Source organism: Globicephala melas, chromosome 11 (assembly GCF_963455315.2).
Source record: "Globicephala melas chromosome 11, mGloMel1.2, whole genome shotgun sequence".
Classification (NCBI taxonomy): domain Eukaryota; kingdom Metazoa; phylum Chordata; class Mammalia; order Artiodactyla; family Delphinidae; genus Globicephala; species Globicephala melas.
The window spans coordinates 79,703,511-79,721,805 of NC_083324.2; the positions used below are offsets into that span (position 1 = coordinate 79,703,511).

An 18,295-nucleotide genomic window follows, 5' to 3' on the forward strand; every position below is an offset into this window, starting at 1 on the left:
AAAGCATCAAAGAGGTGACAAGGTCCTAATAAGTGACCACCCTGAAAAAAGAAGGGAAAAATCCTGCTTGGCCTCCAAAGAAAACACGGTCCTGAGAAAAGGAGAAAAGGCTGTGTGAGTTCACTGCCCAGAGCTCAGGCACGGAGCCCGGCACGTCCAGCTCTGTGCCCACAGCTCTTCACTTTTTCTGCCCACTTGCCTTCCTTTTAAAAATTTAAGCAAAGCTTTTGAATTCTTATTATGATGTATATGTGTAACGTATAATATAGAATATAATGTATGTTCACTGTAAAGCAAGTAATAAAGTGTCGAAAGTGATAAATGACAAAGTAAAAAGAATGTAATCCTCACATTTGCAGATATTTTGTTGCATTTTTCTTTCGTTTCTTATACATCCTCCTGTTGTTGCCCAAGAGCTGGAAATTTCTCTAAGCTGAACAGCCCAGACCTCAGTGGCCCCCACCCTGCACTCTGCAGACGCCATTTCCCAGTCAGCTCACCCTCACACCCCTGAGAGGGCGATTTCTCATTTCCTCCTTTCCCCTCAGACCCCTCCACTCATCCCTCACTCCCTGTTCTTAATGATGAGCTTTTCTTTTTTAACTCAGAAAAAAAAAGCACTCAGGTGAGAATTACATCCTCCTTCTCCACTATTCCCACATCTGCACCTGTATCTCACCTTCCCACCAGTGATGATGGATGGTCCCCTCCTGTCTCAGGCTGCCCCTCAGCGTGGGTACAGGATCCGACTCCATCCTCCCCTGTGTCATCAGTTTCCCACTCTCTATTGCTCCTTCATCCCTGCCTACAAACATGCTGCAATTCCTCCCATTAAAATTAATCAAACAAAAATAAATAAATCAAAACAAAATTCTCCCATAAACATCCACCACTCTGTGTACAGTTTCCTTCCAACTGCTGCTCCATTTCTGTGACTCTTCTTAACAGAACAATTCCTAAGGCCAAAGGCCATTCTCTCATCTACTAGGTTGTCTTTTTTATTTTTAGCTAATGGATATGTGCACATAGTTTTAAAAAGTAAAATACTTCTACAAGACTTGATATCTAGACCGATGTCCCCAATCTTCCATGTCCCCCATCTCTTGAATCTCAGAGAGAAGCTCTTTTAGTTCTTAAGCTGGTTCTCTAATTGTTTCTTCTATGTCTCTAAAATGCATGCCTTTAATACTCCTTTGCTTTCAGTTTTATGTATCATCTTTAGTTAATTGGTTTTTCTTTCACACACCCCTGTCTTCCCAAAATAGTTATAACTTACAATTATAAATCTATCAGTTTTGTAATTTTGATTAGCTCGCTGTGCAATATTTGCCTTATGATGATGACGGAAATGCTAGTCACAAGTGAGCATTTAGTAGACTGTGATTACTTTTCTTGAATGGATATTTAAGATTTCGCTGGAATAAATAATGTCTTACTTTGGTTGTACTGATTTTTTTTTTTTTTTTAGTTTATTTGCCTGCTTTGGGTCTTCATTGCTGCATGTGGGCTTTCTCTAGTTGCAGCGAGCGGGGCTACTCTTCGTTGCAGTGCGCGGGCTTCTCATTGCAGTGGCTTCTCTTGTTGCGGAGCATGGGCTCTAGGTGCGCGGGCTTCAGTGGTTGCAGCAGGCGGGCTCAGTAGTTGTGGCTCACGGGCTTAGTTGCTCCGCAGCACGTGGGATCTTCCCGGACCAGGGCTCAAACCCTTGTCCCCTGCACTGGCAGGCGGATTCTTAACCACTTCGCCACCAGGGAAGCCCCATATTGTACTCATTTTAAATCATTATAAAACTCTGCGCAGAATCTAAGTCTTTCTGAATACATTCAAGCACATCGGATATTCCACCAACTTCACTTCTTTGCACAGACTCTCCCACAGCCCTCCGTGCTGCCACACGGAGACTGGTTCCCTGCACACCTGGGGCAGGGCTGACGTCCCGGATCTCCTTCTCTTCATTCTGGGCAGCCCTCTGCCTCTCTCTCCTACTGTATAATTTTACAAGGCTTCCCTGTTGCCTGGATCCCATGTTTCCCTGTTGTTGGTTTTCTCCATCATTTCCCCCGCACTTTGTCTAACAGTATCCTGAAGAAGGGAACATGGAAAGGAAAACATTGTAACTCTGATATGTCTTAGGCTACCCTAGGACTTACTCTCATCTTGACTCAATATAGAACTCTGCGTTGGAAATACTGATTTTTTTCCTTAGAATTCGGAAGGCATTGCTTCACTGTCTTCTAGCCTCCAGGCCCATGTTTTTTGCCTCTTGAAGTTTTCAAGGTCTCTCTTCTTTTCCATCCTTTCTGCAATTTCACTGTGATGTTTCTTAGCATCTGTCTGTTTTCATCTACTGCAGTTAAGAGTTTGCTTAGGCCATTTCAGATGTAAATTTTTGTCTGTAAACTCCGAGAGGTTTTCTTGAAAATTTTTTTTTATTATTTCCTACTCTCCCTTATTTTTGAAACTTGTATTGCTTACTCGCTGGAATCTCTTGATTGATAGAGGAATATTCTTACAGGTCTTCTCTCCTCCTTGCTATTACTTTTCTATTCCTATTACTTACTGTGGGTATGACTGTAATTTTTCAATTCATCTACTGAATTATACACTTCTATGACATTATTTTTAATTTCAAAGAGCCCTTTTTTGGTTCTATGATTTTATATAATTGTATAGAATTCTGTTTTTGTTTTATATACCATATATCTTTTACATCTTTCAAATATTATTGCTAACAGTGGTAGGGGAGCTGTCAGGTCTCTTGGTTATCTACTTTCATGATATCATGAACTTCTTCCTCACAGCACTTAGCTCAGTAGTGATTTACAATTTTCTTTGTCATTTCTGTCCATCTGCCTCACCACAGTGCCTGTCGCACATCACCCAGGTCCTAACTGTTGTTCTTCATTTTTTCTCCAGTGTCTCCAGATCCTGATTGAAGGTGGCCTTGAAATATACACTCCTTAACCTCTCTGAGTCTCCACTTCTGTGTCTCCTCTCTCTGAGTCTCTCTCTCTGTGTCTGTACAAAGGGATCACATGTTGGGTGCCTCATGGGTTTGCTTTTTGTTTTAATTAATTAATTAATTTATTTATTGGCTGCACCAGGTCTTCATTGTGGCATGCGGGATCTACTTCCCTGACCAGGGATCGAACCTGGGCCCCTGCATTGGGAGCTTGGAGTCTTAGCCTCTGGACCACCAGGGAAGTCCCCTCATGGGTTTGCTTTGAGGAATAAATTTGACCCACTATGTAAATTACATGGCATTATTGCTTTAATTCTTATTAAGTGTTCCCCTATTCATAGTTACCATCATTACAATGACTATAGCATTTAGCTTGTTTCCATTCTTTGCTTTTATAAACCACAATTCAAGAACATCCTTGAATATATATTTTTGAGAACATGTGTGATTATCTTCGCAGGATAAATTTCTGAAAGAGAAATTTCTATGTCATAATGTAAACATATTGAAGGCAACCCTCCTACACTGTTGGTGGGAATGTAAATCGGTACATCCACTAGGGAGAACAGTATGGAGGTTGATTAGAAAAGTAAACATACAAGAACCATGTGACCCAGCAATCCCAATCCTGGGCCTAGATCCGGAGAAAACCGTAGTTTTAAAAGACACGGGCACCCCAACGATCCTGGCAGCACTATGTACAATAGCCAAGACATGGAAGCAATCTTAGTGTATAAGGACAGATGAATGCATAATGAAGATAGGATACATATACACAATGGAATATTACTCAGCCATAAAAAGGATGATATAATGCCATTTCCAGCCACAAGGAAGGAAGCGAAACTGGAAAAGACAAGTATCCTATGATATCACTTACAGGTGGAATCTAAAAATGGATACAAATGAACTTCTTTACAAAAGAGAAACAGCCTCACAGACTTAGAAAAGAAACTTATGGTTACCAAAAGGGAAAGGTGGTGGGCAGGGAAAAATGAGCAGGTTGAGATGAACATATACACACTACTATTTATAAAATAATCAACAAGGACCCACTGTATAGCACAAGGAACCCTACTCAACACTCTATAATAACCTATATGGGAGGAGAACCCAAAAAGGACATATATACGTCTATGCATAAGTGAGTCAAGTTGCTGTACACCTAAAAAAACAAAACGCCCCGCAACATTGTAAATTACCTATACACCAATACAAAATAAAAAAATTTTTTAATGTAAATATACTGAAATTGAGACGTTCTGCATAGTGACCTTTAAAAGTTTTGTACCAGTTTTCAATCCCATCAATCTTTATGACAGTATATTCTCCCTAAATTCCTGTCAATACTCTCCTCATACTATTATCTTTGCCAAGATGATAGATTTTAACTTATTCCCATTTCTTATTCCAGATTTGCATTTTTCTTTACATTTATTTGTTATATATTTGTTTGACATTTGCATTTCTTATTTTGCGAATTGTTTTCTAATACACTTTAATTATGTTTTGTTTGGGATTTAGTTATTTTAAACACTGAATTCAGGAAGGACAAAGCAGCCTCCAACATCAGAAGCTGGTCTGACGTTTACCTTAGGCCTCAGCGTTGCCAGAAGCTGGGCTGGTGCTCACCACGCAGCTGTGTTCTTCTCCTGTTGGACATATGTCACCTCACAGAACATCAACATCAGACAAGGACACCTGAGACCATGACACAGTGAGACAAAACAAGACCACAACATCATTTTGTCCAAGCACAGACCAAACAAGGCAGCACTATGCACCTCACAATGTATCAAACCTCTCCCTGTGCTGATACCAGCGACCACGGCTTCTTTCCAATCACAGCTGCATCCTCACTCTAGTCTTTCCTCCTTACAGGGAAGATTCACCGACATGCCCGGTCATAGAATTGCCCCCACTTCCTGACAACACTCAGTGTAGAGTGAGCCCCTCCTCCATACACCCTCCTCCAAATCACCCAACCAGAGCCCACTTCCTGTATATGTTCTATCTAGATAGGTGTTCTATCTAACACCTCACACTAAGACACCGTGGTCCCCGATGGTGTGTCATCTCCCTCGCTGCATCCAGTAATAAATCCGACTTGTTTGCCCACAGATTTTCTCCTGGTGGTCTTTGGCTGAAAAACATTGCTACCTGTTTGTCAATGGTTTTGTCTTTGAGTTTGACAAGGGCATGTATTAGTATCTTTGTGAATGTCTGGTTGACATAGAGAAAATTTATGATTTTTTAGTGGTTTTTCTTCTTTGGGTCATACAACTCTTCATTCCCCAAATGTAAAAAATTCAAGTATTTTTTTGTCTAGGAGAGAGGGGTCCAAGGGTGAAGGGAAACAGAACTGATTGAATTTGGGGGGAACGAATAGCAGGAGCAGTCAGTAAAGAATTCTAAGCTGGTGGATTCTAAGGTTTACATCTCCTGCTTTATCATTTCACAAGTATGTACAGGTCCTACAAGGTATTTGATATATGCTGTGTTCAGTGAATACTTTCTCTTGGGCTAAGTGAAGACTTCAGTGTCTGCTTATATTTACCAGGTTAATGAAAAGAACAGCAAGAGCTCAAGGTTATAAAGACAAGAATTGGCTCCAGCGATGGGCAGTCTTGAACACATATGACCTTAAGGTGATAAACCACGGTGTCCTTAATGTGTGAACACTCTAGTTGTTAAAATACATGTTAATGAAACTTTCTGCGCATGCTGCATTTTAAGGATATATCTAAGACCCACATAGACAAATCCATGATTTCCCTGTGAAGGTTATTTTAATATGCATCAACTTATGAGTCACACAGTATCTATTTGGGGGAAGAGACTGGAAATTAAGAACACTATAGATATGCAATGCCCAATAGGCTAGCTACTAGCCACACATGTAATGTTATTTAAACTAAATAACATTAAGGTGCTCAGCACAGTAGCCACTTCTGAGGTGCTAAAGAGCGACCTGTAGCTAGTGGCTACCTGATTTTGACAGTACAGATATAGAACAATTCCTTCACCACAGAACATTCTATTGGACAGGACTGCTCTTCATGTTTTCTGGGCCTCAAGTCAGATATAATGGACCCATGAAACGGCCAATATTATTTCTCTTAGAGATGATGTCAGATTTCTGTCTGGGATATGAATACATACTTAGCTGGTGTGTAACAAAACCAAACTAGGTTATGAGTGGGTACGGTGCCTTCAGGCACAAACTGTTTCCAGGTTCAAAGGGGAAACACCTGTCCCCCTACCTCCCTTCCCAGACTGAGGACACTCTCTGGGATCAATTTCCAAGGGGTGAGTTCTCTCCTAGAGGAGCCCTGGGGGCAGGGCCCTCAGCTAAGTGTGGGGAGGCAGGGAGTCCAGCTCAGGGAGAGGGATTCTCCAAAACGAAGAGGAGGCAAAAGCAAGGGTCAGTTAGGAGATTTTTCCAGGTTTATTCGAACAGCAGTTCTCAGAGTGTGATCTGTGGAACCCTTGAAGTCACTGAGACCCTTTCATGAGATCCATGAGGTGAAACCTACTTTCACAGCATTACTAAGATATTATTTGACTTTCCACTATGTTGACATTTGCTTTGAGGTATAACTTAGCAGTGATGGAGACTACTGTAGCAAACTGCAATATAATTATTTTCACCACAACTTACTTGCAGAAAAAAAAAAAGCAGGTTTGCTTTAAAACATTCTGGTTGATGCATTACAAATTTTTATCTTTCCTTAATAAGCTATAATGGAAAAGAAAATGAAAAAGAATGTATATACACATGTATAGCTGAATCACTTTGCTGTACAGCAGAAATTAACACAACATTGTAAATCAACTATACCTCATTAAAAAAAACTTTAAAAAATACATAAAAATTCTTTTGTTTCCTAAATCATCCTTAAATCCACTTTTTTTTTTGGCCACGCCCCACAGCATGTGGGATCTTAGTTCCCTGAACAGGGATTGAACCCTTGAACCCAGGCCATGGCAGTGACAGCTTTGAGTCCTAACCAGTGGACGGCCAGGGAACTCCCTTAAATCCACATTTTAAAAGTACCTTCTAAGATGACATGGGAAGTACCCATCAAGCCCTTCTGCTACATTCCAAAGTACTATGTCCCAAGGAAAATAATTTGTGTGACCTGAACTACCCTCCTCTTCATGGAATACAATGTTTACTTGAAAGAATGAATGACACTGGAAGATCTATATAACTTAGTGAAACAACGTATTACTTTTTTAAAATCTTACCTTAGTACAAGAGACATTCAATGTGCAAAATAGGGTTATGGAGTTTAACGTAACAGAATAGGGAATAGTTAATAATATTGTTTCAGGTCCACTTTGAAAATAACCTTTGAGAAACTACCACTTGTGTAGTTTTCGTTTTGTATCAAAGACTAACATCCATGACTGTCTGAAAAGGTTTTTGAAAATACTACTCCTACATCTGTGTGGGCCTGTTTATTTTCATAGACTTCAATCAAAAGAACGGATTCATTGAAGAAGCAAACATGAACATCCAGGGGTCTTCTAATGAGACAGACAAGAAACAGAGAGACTTGCAAAAATATAAAAATCTGAAAAGCTCCACTTTTCCCACTACCGTGTTTATTTTGGGAAGTAGTTATTTTTCATATTAAATCATGGGTTATTAATATTATTCTAAATAAATTAATTTAAAAGTTTTAAACTCTATTATTTCTACTTTGGAAAGTACCGATAGAAGTAACCACATAAAATTATCTGTGGGGTCGTCACTAGTTTGTAAGACTGTATAAATATTCTGACCACAATGCTGTGAAAATCGCTGACTACACAGTCCCTGGGCCAGGACTCAGGGAGACACTGTGACAAAGAGCTCTCGGTGCAGGAGGGGAGGGATCAGGCAGAGTCCCAGGTCCCGGGAGGGGCAGGCTCTCAGGCTCTCAGGGTGTCAGGCGGTCTCTGGGGCGGGGACGCTCCGCGGGGGGATTCCCAGTCTCCCGGAGTTTCACTTTTTCCTCTCACAACCAGTGTCGGGCCCTCCTGCCTGGACACTCGTGACGCGACCCCACTTCTCACTCCCATTGCGTGTCCGGTTTCTAGAAGCCAGTCAGCGTCCCCGCGGTTCCCGGTTATAAAGTCTCCACCGACCCGCCGCAGTTTCTCCCCAGACGCCGAGGTTGTGGGTCATGTCACCGCGAACCCTCCTCTTGCTCCTCTCCGGGGCCCTGGCTCTGACCGAGACCTGGGCGGGTGAGTGCGGGGTCGGGAGTGAACGGCCTCTGCGGGGAGGAGCCAGGGGACCCCGGGGGTCGGGGGTCAGGACTCCCAGGGAAGGAGCCACGCCGCCGCCCCCGGTCCAGACCCGCCCCCTCACCCCGGTCCCCGCCTCTCCCTCCCTTGCTTCCCGCCCCCTCTTCTCTCCCCGCGAGGTGCCGGCCCTTCTCCGACCTCCACACCTTTTCCGTCTCACGAGCCCCTCGCCCCCTCCCCCCTGCCGGCCCCGTCACGTCGGACCCGGGGACCCGCGCCGGGAGGAGGGTCGGACCGGGTCTCACCCCTCCCCGCCCCCAGGCTCCCACTCCCTGAGGTATTTCTACACCGGGGTGTCCCGGCCGGGCAGCGGGGAGCCCCGCTTCATCGCCGTCGGCTACGTGGACGACACGCAGTTCGTGCGGTTCGACGGCGACGCCCCGAATCCGAGGTGTGAGCCGCGGGCGCCGTGGGTGGAGCAGGAGGGGCCGGAGTACTGGGAAGAGCAGACGCGGAACTTCAAGGACGCCGCACAGATGTACCGAGTGAGCCTGGACATACTGCGCGGCTACTACAACCAGAGCGAGGCCGGTGAGCGACGCGGGCCCGGGTCCGGGTCACGACCCCCATTCCCAGGGACGGGCCGGCGTCGCCCCGAGTCTCCGGGTCCGAGGGTCACCCCAACATTGCGGGACCCGCCCGGCCCCGCGACTCGGGAGGAAACGGCGGGACTTTACCCGGTTTCATTTTCAGTTTGGGTTTAATCGCTGCGGCTGGTCGCGGCGGGGTCAGGGTCTCACACCTACCAGGAGATGTACGGCTGCGACGTGGGGCCGGACGGTCGCCTCCTCCGCGGGTACAGACAGTACGCCTACGACGGCGCCGATTACATCGCCCTGAACGAGGACCTGCGCTCCTGGACCGCGGCCGACGCGGCGGCTCAGAACACCAAGCGCAAGTGGGAGGCGGCCGGTTATGCGGAGCACTACAGGAACTACGTGGAGGGCAGGTGTGTGGAGTGTCTCCTCAGATACCTGGAGAACGGGAAGGACACGCTGCAGCGCGCAGGTACGAGGGGCCGCGGGGCCTCCCTGGTGTCCCCTCGGGCTGGAGCTGGCTTCCCACAAGGGGAGGAAATGGGGTCCCTGTGGGAACACCGCCCCAACTTCTTGTCGAGAGAGGGAGGAATCCGCCCAGGTTTTCATATTCGGTACAAGACAGTGACTCGCCGGTGGCCTCACTTCTCTGAAAGACAGTGAAGGAATCCAGTCTCTTTGGGGAAGAAGCAGGAAACCATCCCTGAAATAACTGACCAGCGGCGCCCTTTGACCCTGACCCCCATCTTGTGAACCATGACTTTCTCTCTCAAGCCTGTTCTCAGCCTAAGAACATCTTAGGAGGCCTGACTCCAGCTTTTCTGAGTCATTCAGCCTCCACCAAAGTCAGGATCATTGCTCTGTATTCTCCCCTTTACATGAAGCCTCCTATCTTGGCTTTCATCCTTATCATAGAACTTGACAAGGACTGGGAGATCTTCCCAGACCCCGGAGTCCAGGCTGGTGTCTGGTGTTTTTGCTGCTTCTTTTCAAACCTGTTGTGCTGTTCATTCTCAGGATGGTCACATGATGTTGCTTCAGTGGCCCATGAAGGTAACACTAAGTGTGAATTTTCTGATTCTTCCTCCTCAGACCCTCCAAAGACACACGTGACCCACCATCCCATCTCTGACCGTGAGGTCACCCTGAGGTGCTGGGCCCTGGGCTTCTACCCTAAGGAGATCTCACTGACCTGGCAGCGTGATGGGGAGGATCAGACCCAGGACATGGAGCTTGTGGAGACCAGGCCTTCAGGGGACAGAACCTTCCAGAATTGGGCGGCCCTGGTGGTGCCTTCTGGAGAGGAGCAGAGATACACGTGCCACGTGCAGCACGAGGGGCTTCAGGAGCCCCTCACCCTGAGATGGGGTAAGGAGGGACATGTGGGGTGGAGCTTCCTCTCAGATAAAGCAGGAGCCTTTCTGGACACGTTCAGCAAGGTCGGGATTCAGGCCTGAAGTCAGGGCCCCTTCCCTTTCCTCCACAGAACCTCCTCAGCCCACCATCGCCATCATAGGCCTCATTGTTGGCCTGGTTCTCTTGGTGGTCACTGGAGCCGTGGTGGCTGGAGCTGTGATCTGGAGGAAGAAGCACTCAGGTAGGGAAGGGGGGAAGGATCTGAGTTTTCTTGTGTCACTGGGGGGTTCAAGCCCAGGTGGAAGCTTGCCTGCGTGTGTATTGGGCAGCACCACTCAGAGACATTGCTTGTCAGTCTGCAGACTGGCACTTACCCTTTTGTAAAGCACGTGTGGAAATGAAAGACACGTTTTTCACCTTCATAATTCCAGTTGGGGACCAGGTTACCAGCACTTGAAGGTCAGAGAGAGAATGTTCCTGCTGACAGACCCCCAGGAGGGAAGAAGTTGATCCAGTCCCCGCACATCTCCTTTCTTCATGTTCCTGATCCTATCATGGATTTTGGTCAGCAGTTCTGGAAAGTTCTCTGTGGTCCAGGACTAGAGGGTTCCTCTAGGATCTCACAACTCAGTCTTCTCCCTGGCCTCTCACGTGATGTTTTCTTCTTACAGGTGAAAAAGGAGGGAGCTACGCTCAGGCTGCAAGTAAGTGTGGAGGGGCTGTGATTCCTGAGACCCTTGTGAGGGTGCAGAGAGGAGGCCATGGGGGGCTCACCCTCCTAAAGTTCCTTCTCTAGTTTCTCTCCTGTGTGTTCTGACCACATCCAGGTTTTGTTCTCCGCTAGGCAGTGACAGTGCCCAAGGCTCTGATGTGTCTCTCAGGCATCCTAAGGGTGAGGCTCTGGAGGGTCTAGATTAGGACGGGGGATGGGGCAGAGGGGATGCCCTGGGAGACGGGGATTCTTTGAGTGGGACATTTGAGCAGGTGGGGGGCTGTCAGAAGGTCAGCACTTACGTGACTGCCCTGAATTTGTTCATGATTATTTTCTTCTATAGTTTGAGACAGCTGCCTTGTGGGGACTGAGTGATGCAGGATTCCGCATCCCACCCCTGCATTGTGACTTCAAGATCTTCTGACTTTCTGCAAACGTCATCTGAATGTGTCTGTGTTCCTGTTAGCATAAAATGAAGAGGTGGGGAGCCTGGCCCACCACTGCCCACCACGACCCCTCCCCACACTGGCCTGTGTTCTCTTCCCTGATGGCCTTTCCTGACCGAACAGAGGCGGGGCTGGGCCGTCTCCATCTTTGTCTTAACTTCATTTTGCGCTGAAAAGTAATGTCTTTCATATCCTATTGAAAATCAGGATCCAAACTACAGCTCTCCCCCTACTATATAGATGGGTCCTCATCGGTCTTGTCCCCCAGTGTTTGGTTGTTTGGGTCTTTTTCCTAAAACTGTACAAATGTTAGATATTTAATCTTTGGTAATATGACATTACAAAGAAATGGCTTCCTTCTGTTATTGTTCAGCTTAGTCATCTTCATATATGCTTAATCATTACTAGTTACTTCTGTTATTTCGTTTCCTTCTGGTTTTTTTTTTTAATTCATTTCCCTTGGCATTATCAACGTCTTTGTTACTGGCTCCTAAGAACTAATTTATGACTAAGGATGTTAACAATTTGTCATGCAATGTAAATGAAATACCATGTTTTACTGCCATCAGTTTACTATGGTGTTTTGTATTTTGGTTGTGTATTAAAATATACTCATGTTGTGCCTTAAAAAAAATCAGGATATGAATTTGTTTTTTGCTATTTATGCCATGAGGGGTTGATGGGATAATAAAGGTGAGGATTCCTAAAGTTTGAGAGGAAATAAATGGAAGCACGGAGACCCTTCCAGATTCCATGTGCTTGCTGTGCTGAGTCTGCTGCAGGTGGGACAGGAGGAGGCTGTGAGGAGCTGAGCGTGGACGCGGCCTGTGCCCACTCCATGCTCACCGCATCGTGGGCTTTGAGGTGGTCACTCCTGGTCACATCTCCTCAGCTCTTTTGTCCTTGTCACTTCAGTAGAACCTTGTCCCACCAGCAGCTGTGATCTCAGAAGAAGTCACCAGGTCAGCCTCGGCTCAGGCCTGTGTCCAGTCCTCAGCCCCTATCTTTTGGGTGTTATTTGTTGTTTCTTTAGAGGTTCTTGCCTGAGTCTGTGTTTTATTCTCCTCTGGGTGTCCCCCACCTCTGACAGCTGGAGGAGTTGTTTGGCCTGTCGTGGTCCCCACAAGGCCCAAGGCTGCCCCTGCACACAGGAGAGTCTGTGGTCCAGAGGTGGATTTTCAGATTCATCCAGCTCTTGCCCTTTGTCTAGGGTTTGATTGTTCTTTCCATATTTCCCCCAACCTTCTCAAAGGATCCAGATTCTGGAATTAGCAGAAAGGCGGGAAACCATAATGTCTCGTCTTAGGTAAGTTCCTGTCGGAATTCTGCTCTGCTCGCCTACCCACTCTCCCTGCCCTTAGCTCTAGTAATCCCAGTGCTGGCTCCAGTACAAACTCATGGACTTATAAAGCAGAGTCTAATTTAGGTTTATATTTGGTTGGAAAATAGGACCCATAAGTCAAGGATCATTGTTTTCTGAAAAGAAAAATATACTTGTGTGAGGCAGTGTGGAGGAGGGTTGGTTGGGGGGGAAGGGGAGAACAGCACTTGTGAGACAAACACCGGCAGCACTGATGTCAATGTGAGTAGATGTTGTGCTGTAGCTGCCACAAAACAGCATTTGGCCTTAGGTCACATTAGTAAAGATGCTGTCTAGAATAGGGAGGTGCTTTACATTGAACATTCACTCAGCTGATACCGGTTGTGTGCCAGATACATGACACAATGTTTTGCATCTAGGAAACTTCACTGAAGTTAAAACAAAAAAATTGCTGGCCTTGTGGAGCATGTATTCTAGTGGGAAGAGACAGACTATGTGCTATCAGCATAGTAAATAAGGAAAGTGTTCTGTTACTAGGGGATACGTACAATGGAAAAGATGCAGTGGAGAAGGTGATTCAGAGTGTGAGTATGGGGACAGGGAAAATGGGTGTTTTACTAGGGCGGTCAGGGTGGGCCTCACTGGGAAGGTGACCTTTGAGGAAAGATTTGAAGGACATGAGGAATTATCCCTGAGGATGTCTGGAGGAGGTTCTTTCCAGGCAGAGGGAACCTCCAGGCAAATGCACCAGGGCAGAAGCATGTCTGTGTGTCCCAGTTAAAGTGAGGAGGCCAGTATGGCAGGAGCAGAGATTAATTGAGATGGGATCAGAGGTACAGCCAGACCATGTAAGGCCTGGAGGATGCTGGGAGGGTTTCGACTTTTGCTCTGAGTGGGATGGGCGTTATAAGATTGTTTTGAGCAGAAGAGGGACATGGTATGACTTCTTTCTTTATTTTTTAATAGGTTTTATCTCTCTTATTTATTTAAGCTGAGTTGGGTCTTCGTTGCGGCGTGCTGGTTTTCTCTAGTTGTGGCTAGCAGGGACTACCCTTCATTGCAGTGCGTGGGCTCTAGGCGCGTGGGCTTCAGTAGTTGCGCAGTGTGGGCCCAGTAGTTGTGGCTCATGGACTCCAGAGTGCAGGCTCAATAGTTGTGGCGCACAGGCTCAGTTGCTCCGCGGCATGTGGGATCTTCCTGGACCAGGGATCGAACTGTGTCCCCTGCACTGGCAGGCGGATTCATAACCACTGCTCCAACAGGGAAGTCCCTATTTTTTTTTAATATTTAAATTTATTGTATAGTTGATTTACAATGTTGTGTTAGTTTCAGGTGTATAGCAAAGTGATTCAGTTATACATATATTTGTTCTTTTTTAGTTTCTTTTCTCATATAGGTTATCACAGAATACTGAGTAGAGTTCCCTTTGCTATATATACAGTAGGTCCTTGTTGGTTATCTGTCTTACACATAGTAGTGTGTATGTGTTCATCCCAACCTCCTGATTTATCCCTCCCCTCCACGTTTCCCCTTTGGTAACCATAAGTTTTTTTCAATTTCTGTTAAGTCTGTTTCTGTTTTGTAAATAAGTTTATTTGTACCTTTTTAAAAAAATTAGATTCCACATTTGAGTGATATCATATGATATTTGTCTTTCTCTGTCTCACTTACTTCACTTAGTATGATAATCTCTAGGGCCATCCATGCTGCTGAAAATGACATTACTTCATTCTTTTTTATGGCTGAGTATATTCCATTGGACTTCACCTTTAAAAGCATCACTTTGGCTGCTGTGCTAAGAACAGAACTGTGAGGCAAGGAGGGAGTGAAGCCATAGGGAAGCAGTGGGAAACTAGTGCAGTGTCCAGGCTGGAGATGGCCGTTGCTTCGACTGGCGTGTGAGCAGTGGATGTAATGGGAAGTAATTAGATTCTGGACACGTCCTGAAGGTGGGTTTTACAGCATTTGCTAAAGGATTAAATCTGGGGTATGAGAAAGAGGAGTTAAGGAGGACACCCTAAAGTTTGGACTATGTAAGTAAAAAGATGGCATTACTCTCACCAGAGATGGGGAAGACGAAGGAGCAAATTTTGGGGGAGAGGGGGTATTATGGGCATTTGGTTTAAGAGATGTTGGAGCTGAGATTTTGTTAGAAATACAAGCCAGGTAGTTGGATTGGCAGTTGGACAAATGAGTCTGGAGTTTAAGAGCAATGTCTGGGCTGGAGAAATAGATTTGGGAGGCGATGCCACATCATGATATTTAAAGCCTTGAGAACTGATGAGGTCTCCAAGGGAGGGAGTGATGGCTGTAGAAGAGGAAGGACAAGGACTGAACCCTGGACTCCCCAGTGCTATGCAATCGGATCAGATCACACAGCTGAGCAGACTGCGTGGTTCTGACACTGTGTCTAGACGGCACAGAGACCCGGGAGTCTGATCTTTGCTTTGTACAGGAAAGCCCTGGACATCTTTTTAAGATTCAGGAAGTCAGAAAGCATGAAATTCTGGGTTTAGAACAAGGTTGGTGTTGATGCTGCTGGTCTTCAGATCACACGTTTTAAAAAATTTATTTATTTATTTATTATTTTTGTCTGCATCGGGTCTTAGTTGTGGCATGTGGGATCTTTGCTGAGCATGCAGGATCTTTCGTTGGTGTTCGTGGGCTCTTTTTTTTTTTTTAGAGAATTGATATCTTTTTATTTATTTATTTGAGGCTGTGTTGGGTCTTCGTTTCTGTGCGAGGGCTTTCTCTAGTTGCGGCGAGCGGGGGCCACTCTTCATCGTGGTGTGCGGGCCTCTCACTGTCGCGGCCTTCTCTTGTGGAGCATAGCCTCCAGACGCGCAGGCTCAGTAGCTGTGGCGCACGGGCTTAGTTGCTCCGTGGCATGTGGGATCTTCCCAGACCAGGTCTCGAACCCGTGTCCCCTGCATTGGCAGGCAGATTCTCAACCACTGCGCCACCAGGGAAGCCCCTCGTGGGCTCTTTGTTGCAGCGTGCAGGTGTCTCTCTAGTTGTGGCATGAGGGCTTAGTTGCTCCGCCGCACGTGGGGTCTTAGTTCCCCGACCAGGGATTGAACCTGAGCGCCCTGCATTGGAAGGGAGATTCTTTACCACTGGACCACCAGGGAAGTCCCCAGATCACACTTCTGGTAGCAAGAACGTTCGTAGACCAGGATTCCCACATGGCTGTGCATCAGCCTTACGCATAGGACTTGCTGAATAAGCTTTTCCTTGATCTTGTGCCTAATACTCTGAGAAGGTGGTCCTGGGGAGAGGCCTGAGCATTTTGGAAGAAGCCCCACAAGCAATCCTGATGCTCAGCCACTTTGGGAACCACCAAGGTCAGCGACAGAGAGTGGCCAGAGAAGGGTCTTAAATCCACATTTAAAAGTGTTTTGTTGTTTTTTTCAGAAAGAAAAGGGAGAACCTATATTGTCCATTATGAGATGTGATGTTGGGAAATACATGTAGTTCTCTCTACTATGGGGTGTAGTCGGGTGGGAGACTTAGGAAGTGGTTCACAGTTCAGCATAATGAAATCCGTGCTCTCTGAAGTTGTTCTCCAGACTGAGTTCTCACTCACTCTTGGAGCAAACAATAGGATCCAAAATTTTTCTAATTTAGGCCTAAAGTACCATATATATATGATACGGGGGCTCATATCATTTTGGGAAGGCTACAGAACCAGGCTTGAGGCTCCACGGGAACAGAACCCACAGCGTCCACCCTAGGCCAGGTCCCACATAGGAACATTCGCCCCTGTTGCTGGGCACAGATGTCACTGCTCACACAGTGAGCCCCGCATGCTGGACGTGGACCCTGCGGCGAGGACGGCTGTCACTGCGGTTGCTGACAGCTGGAGGTTGTGTAACTCCCACTCACACCAGCCTTGCCAAATGCATTCTGCTCAGTCCCAGCCTCTCTGTGTCACCACATCCTGAGTAGAGCCTGAAATGTGGTCTCCTGAGTGGTGAGGCCTGAGCTCCATGCTGTGTCCACCTGCAAGAATGTTTGGGAAAGTGGGTTTTCCTCTTTTATGGAGGAAGGTGGTCTCTGCGTCCTACCAAGACTCTTTTAGTGTGGAATTCTCCTAATCTAGGAATTGTCCTAATCAGGTAAGGGGGTGGTGAGGGATGGAAAAAGAATGTCAAATTTCAATTCTTAGAGCAAAGATCTGAGACTGGAACTGGATCTGGTACATTGTAGGCACTCGGGTTTGGTTGAAAGAACAAGTGACTAATAAATGACATCCAAGGTAGAGATTTACTTGCTTACTACTCTTACTCTGAATTTCTTTGTGAGCTGGTGAGGGATTTTTTCCTTCACGCAACCAATTTTCTGATTCTCAGACGCCAACTGGGTGTCCTACAATTCAACTCAATTCTGACACGAGCTGCCTGGAATTAGCATCAGACCCCACAGGTGTCAGGGCTCAGTCCCGCAGACTTCCTTTACTTCAGAAGCAAGTTGCAAGCCTCAAGTCCCTGTGTTACCTGCACTTCTGTCTGACTTGACTACAAAGCTAGGGGTTCCCCCCAAGTCTGATAATTTGGTAGAACAAGTCATAGAGCTCAGGAAAATGCTATGCTTACCATTACAGTCTATAGTAAATGACACAAGTGAGCAGCCAGATGAAGAGGTACCTAAGTCGAGGTCTGGAAAGGTCCCGAGTGTAGGAGCCTCAGTCACCGTGGAGTTGAAGTGTGCTACTCTCCCAGCATGTGGATGTGTTCACCAATTTGGAAGGTCTCCAAATTCTGTCATTTTAGGGTTTGTAATGAAAGTTTCATGATGTAGCCATGATTGATTAAATCATTGACCATTACTGATTGACCTCATCCTCCAGCCCCCCTCTCCCCAGAGGTCAGGGAGTGAGGCTGCAAGTTCCAACCCTCTGATCATGGCTTGTTTTTCTGGTGACCAGACCCCATCCTGAAGCTTCTAGGACCTTTCAGCCAAGAGTCATCGTCCTAGCACCCCAAAGATGCTTTTATCACTCAGATAGCCCCTGTCTTTGACCACAGATCCCTTAGAGCAGAAGGACCATAACAGTTAAAAGATGCTGACACATGACTAGAGTCCCATTCAGTCATTAACAAGTAGTCCAGTCCATCTTCCTATCAAGGATATTTACATGGCAAATAAATTCATGAAAAATGGCTCAACATTTTTAGTCAGAGGGGGAATTCAAATTAACCGTAATATGACATCGCTGCACACTGCCCAGAGTTGTTAAAATGAAAAAACCACGCCAAATCAGTTGCTGGCAAGAATTTGGGCTAATTATCTCTCATATATTGCTAGTGGGAGAGTAAATTGATTCAAATACTTTGAAAACGTCTTTGGTGGTAACCAAACATTCACTCACCAGCATTTCCACTCTTAGTTATATACTCAATAAATATGCATGCATATGTGTGCCAAATATATGAAACTATTATTCATAGCGGCTCGATTTGTAAAATCTGGATATAACACAAATGCCCATGAACAGTAGAGGACGAGAAATGTGGTCTATTCCTATAATGGAACACCACGAGAGTAAATAAATTACAACCACACACAGCAATAGGGGTGAGGCCCGGTGACATAATGTTGAGTGAGAGAGCCAGACACAGGGGGGCATCCACTGCATAATTCTTTCCAATCAGAAACTGGCAG

At 46.0% G+C, this 18,295-nt stretch overlaps 1 protein-coding gene across 3 annotated transcripts; it reads left to right on the forward strand.

Annotated features, from left to right (window-relative positions):
• Nucleotides 1–7,936: 7,936 nt before the first annotated feature.
• On the forward strand, nucleotides 7,937–12,049 carry LOC115850402 (BOLA class I histocompatibility antigen, alpha chain BL3-7-like). Of its 3 annotated transcripts, none has more exons than XM_030852136.3 (8): nucleotides 7,937–8,200; nucleotides 8,522–8,791; nucleotides 8,993–9,268; nucleotides 9,889–10,164; nucleotides 10,283–10,393; nucleotides 10,824–10,856; nucleotides 10,997–11,044; nucleotides 11,208–12,049. In XM_030852136.3, the coding sequence occupies exons 1-8, from the start codon at nucleotides 8,137–8,139 to the stop codon at nucleotides 11,210–11,212; spliced, it is 1,083 nt and encodes a 360-aa protein (XP_030707996.2). In that variant the 5' UTR covers nucleotides 7,937–8,136; the 3' UTR covers nucleotides 11,213–12,049. The 3 variants fall into 3 exon arrangements, with proteins under 3 accessions (XP_030707996.2, XP_069902843.1, XP_060164824.1); XM_070046742.1 differs by having other exon boundaries at nucleotides 7,993–8,200; nucleotides 10,824–10,891; XM_060308841.2 differs by having other exon boundaries at nucleotides 7,993–8,200; nucleotides 10,980–11,044; nucleotides 11,208–11,262.
• Nucleotides 12,050–18,295: the final 6,246 nt, after the last annotated feature.

What these genes read in the sequence shown, in the direction of transcription:
- LOC115850402 (XM_070046742.1), top strand. Translation starts at nt 8,137, where the DNA reads ATGTCACCGCGAACCCTCCTCTTGCTCCTCTCCGGGGCCCTGGCTCTG. An exon ending in TCTGACCGAGACCTGGGCGG is followed by an intron (nt 8,201 to 8,521) that starts GTGAGTGCGGGG and finishes CCCCGCCCCCAG; the next exon opens with GCTCCCACTCCCTGAGGTAT. An exon ending in CTACAACCAGAGCGAGGCCG is followed by an intron (nt 8,792 to 8,992) that starts GTGAGCGACGCG and finishes CGGCGGGGTCAG; the next exon opens with GGTCTCACACCTACCAGGAG.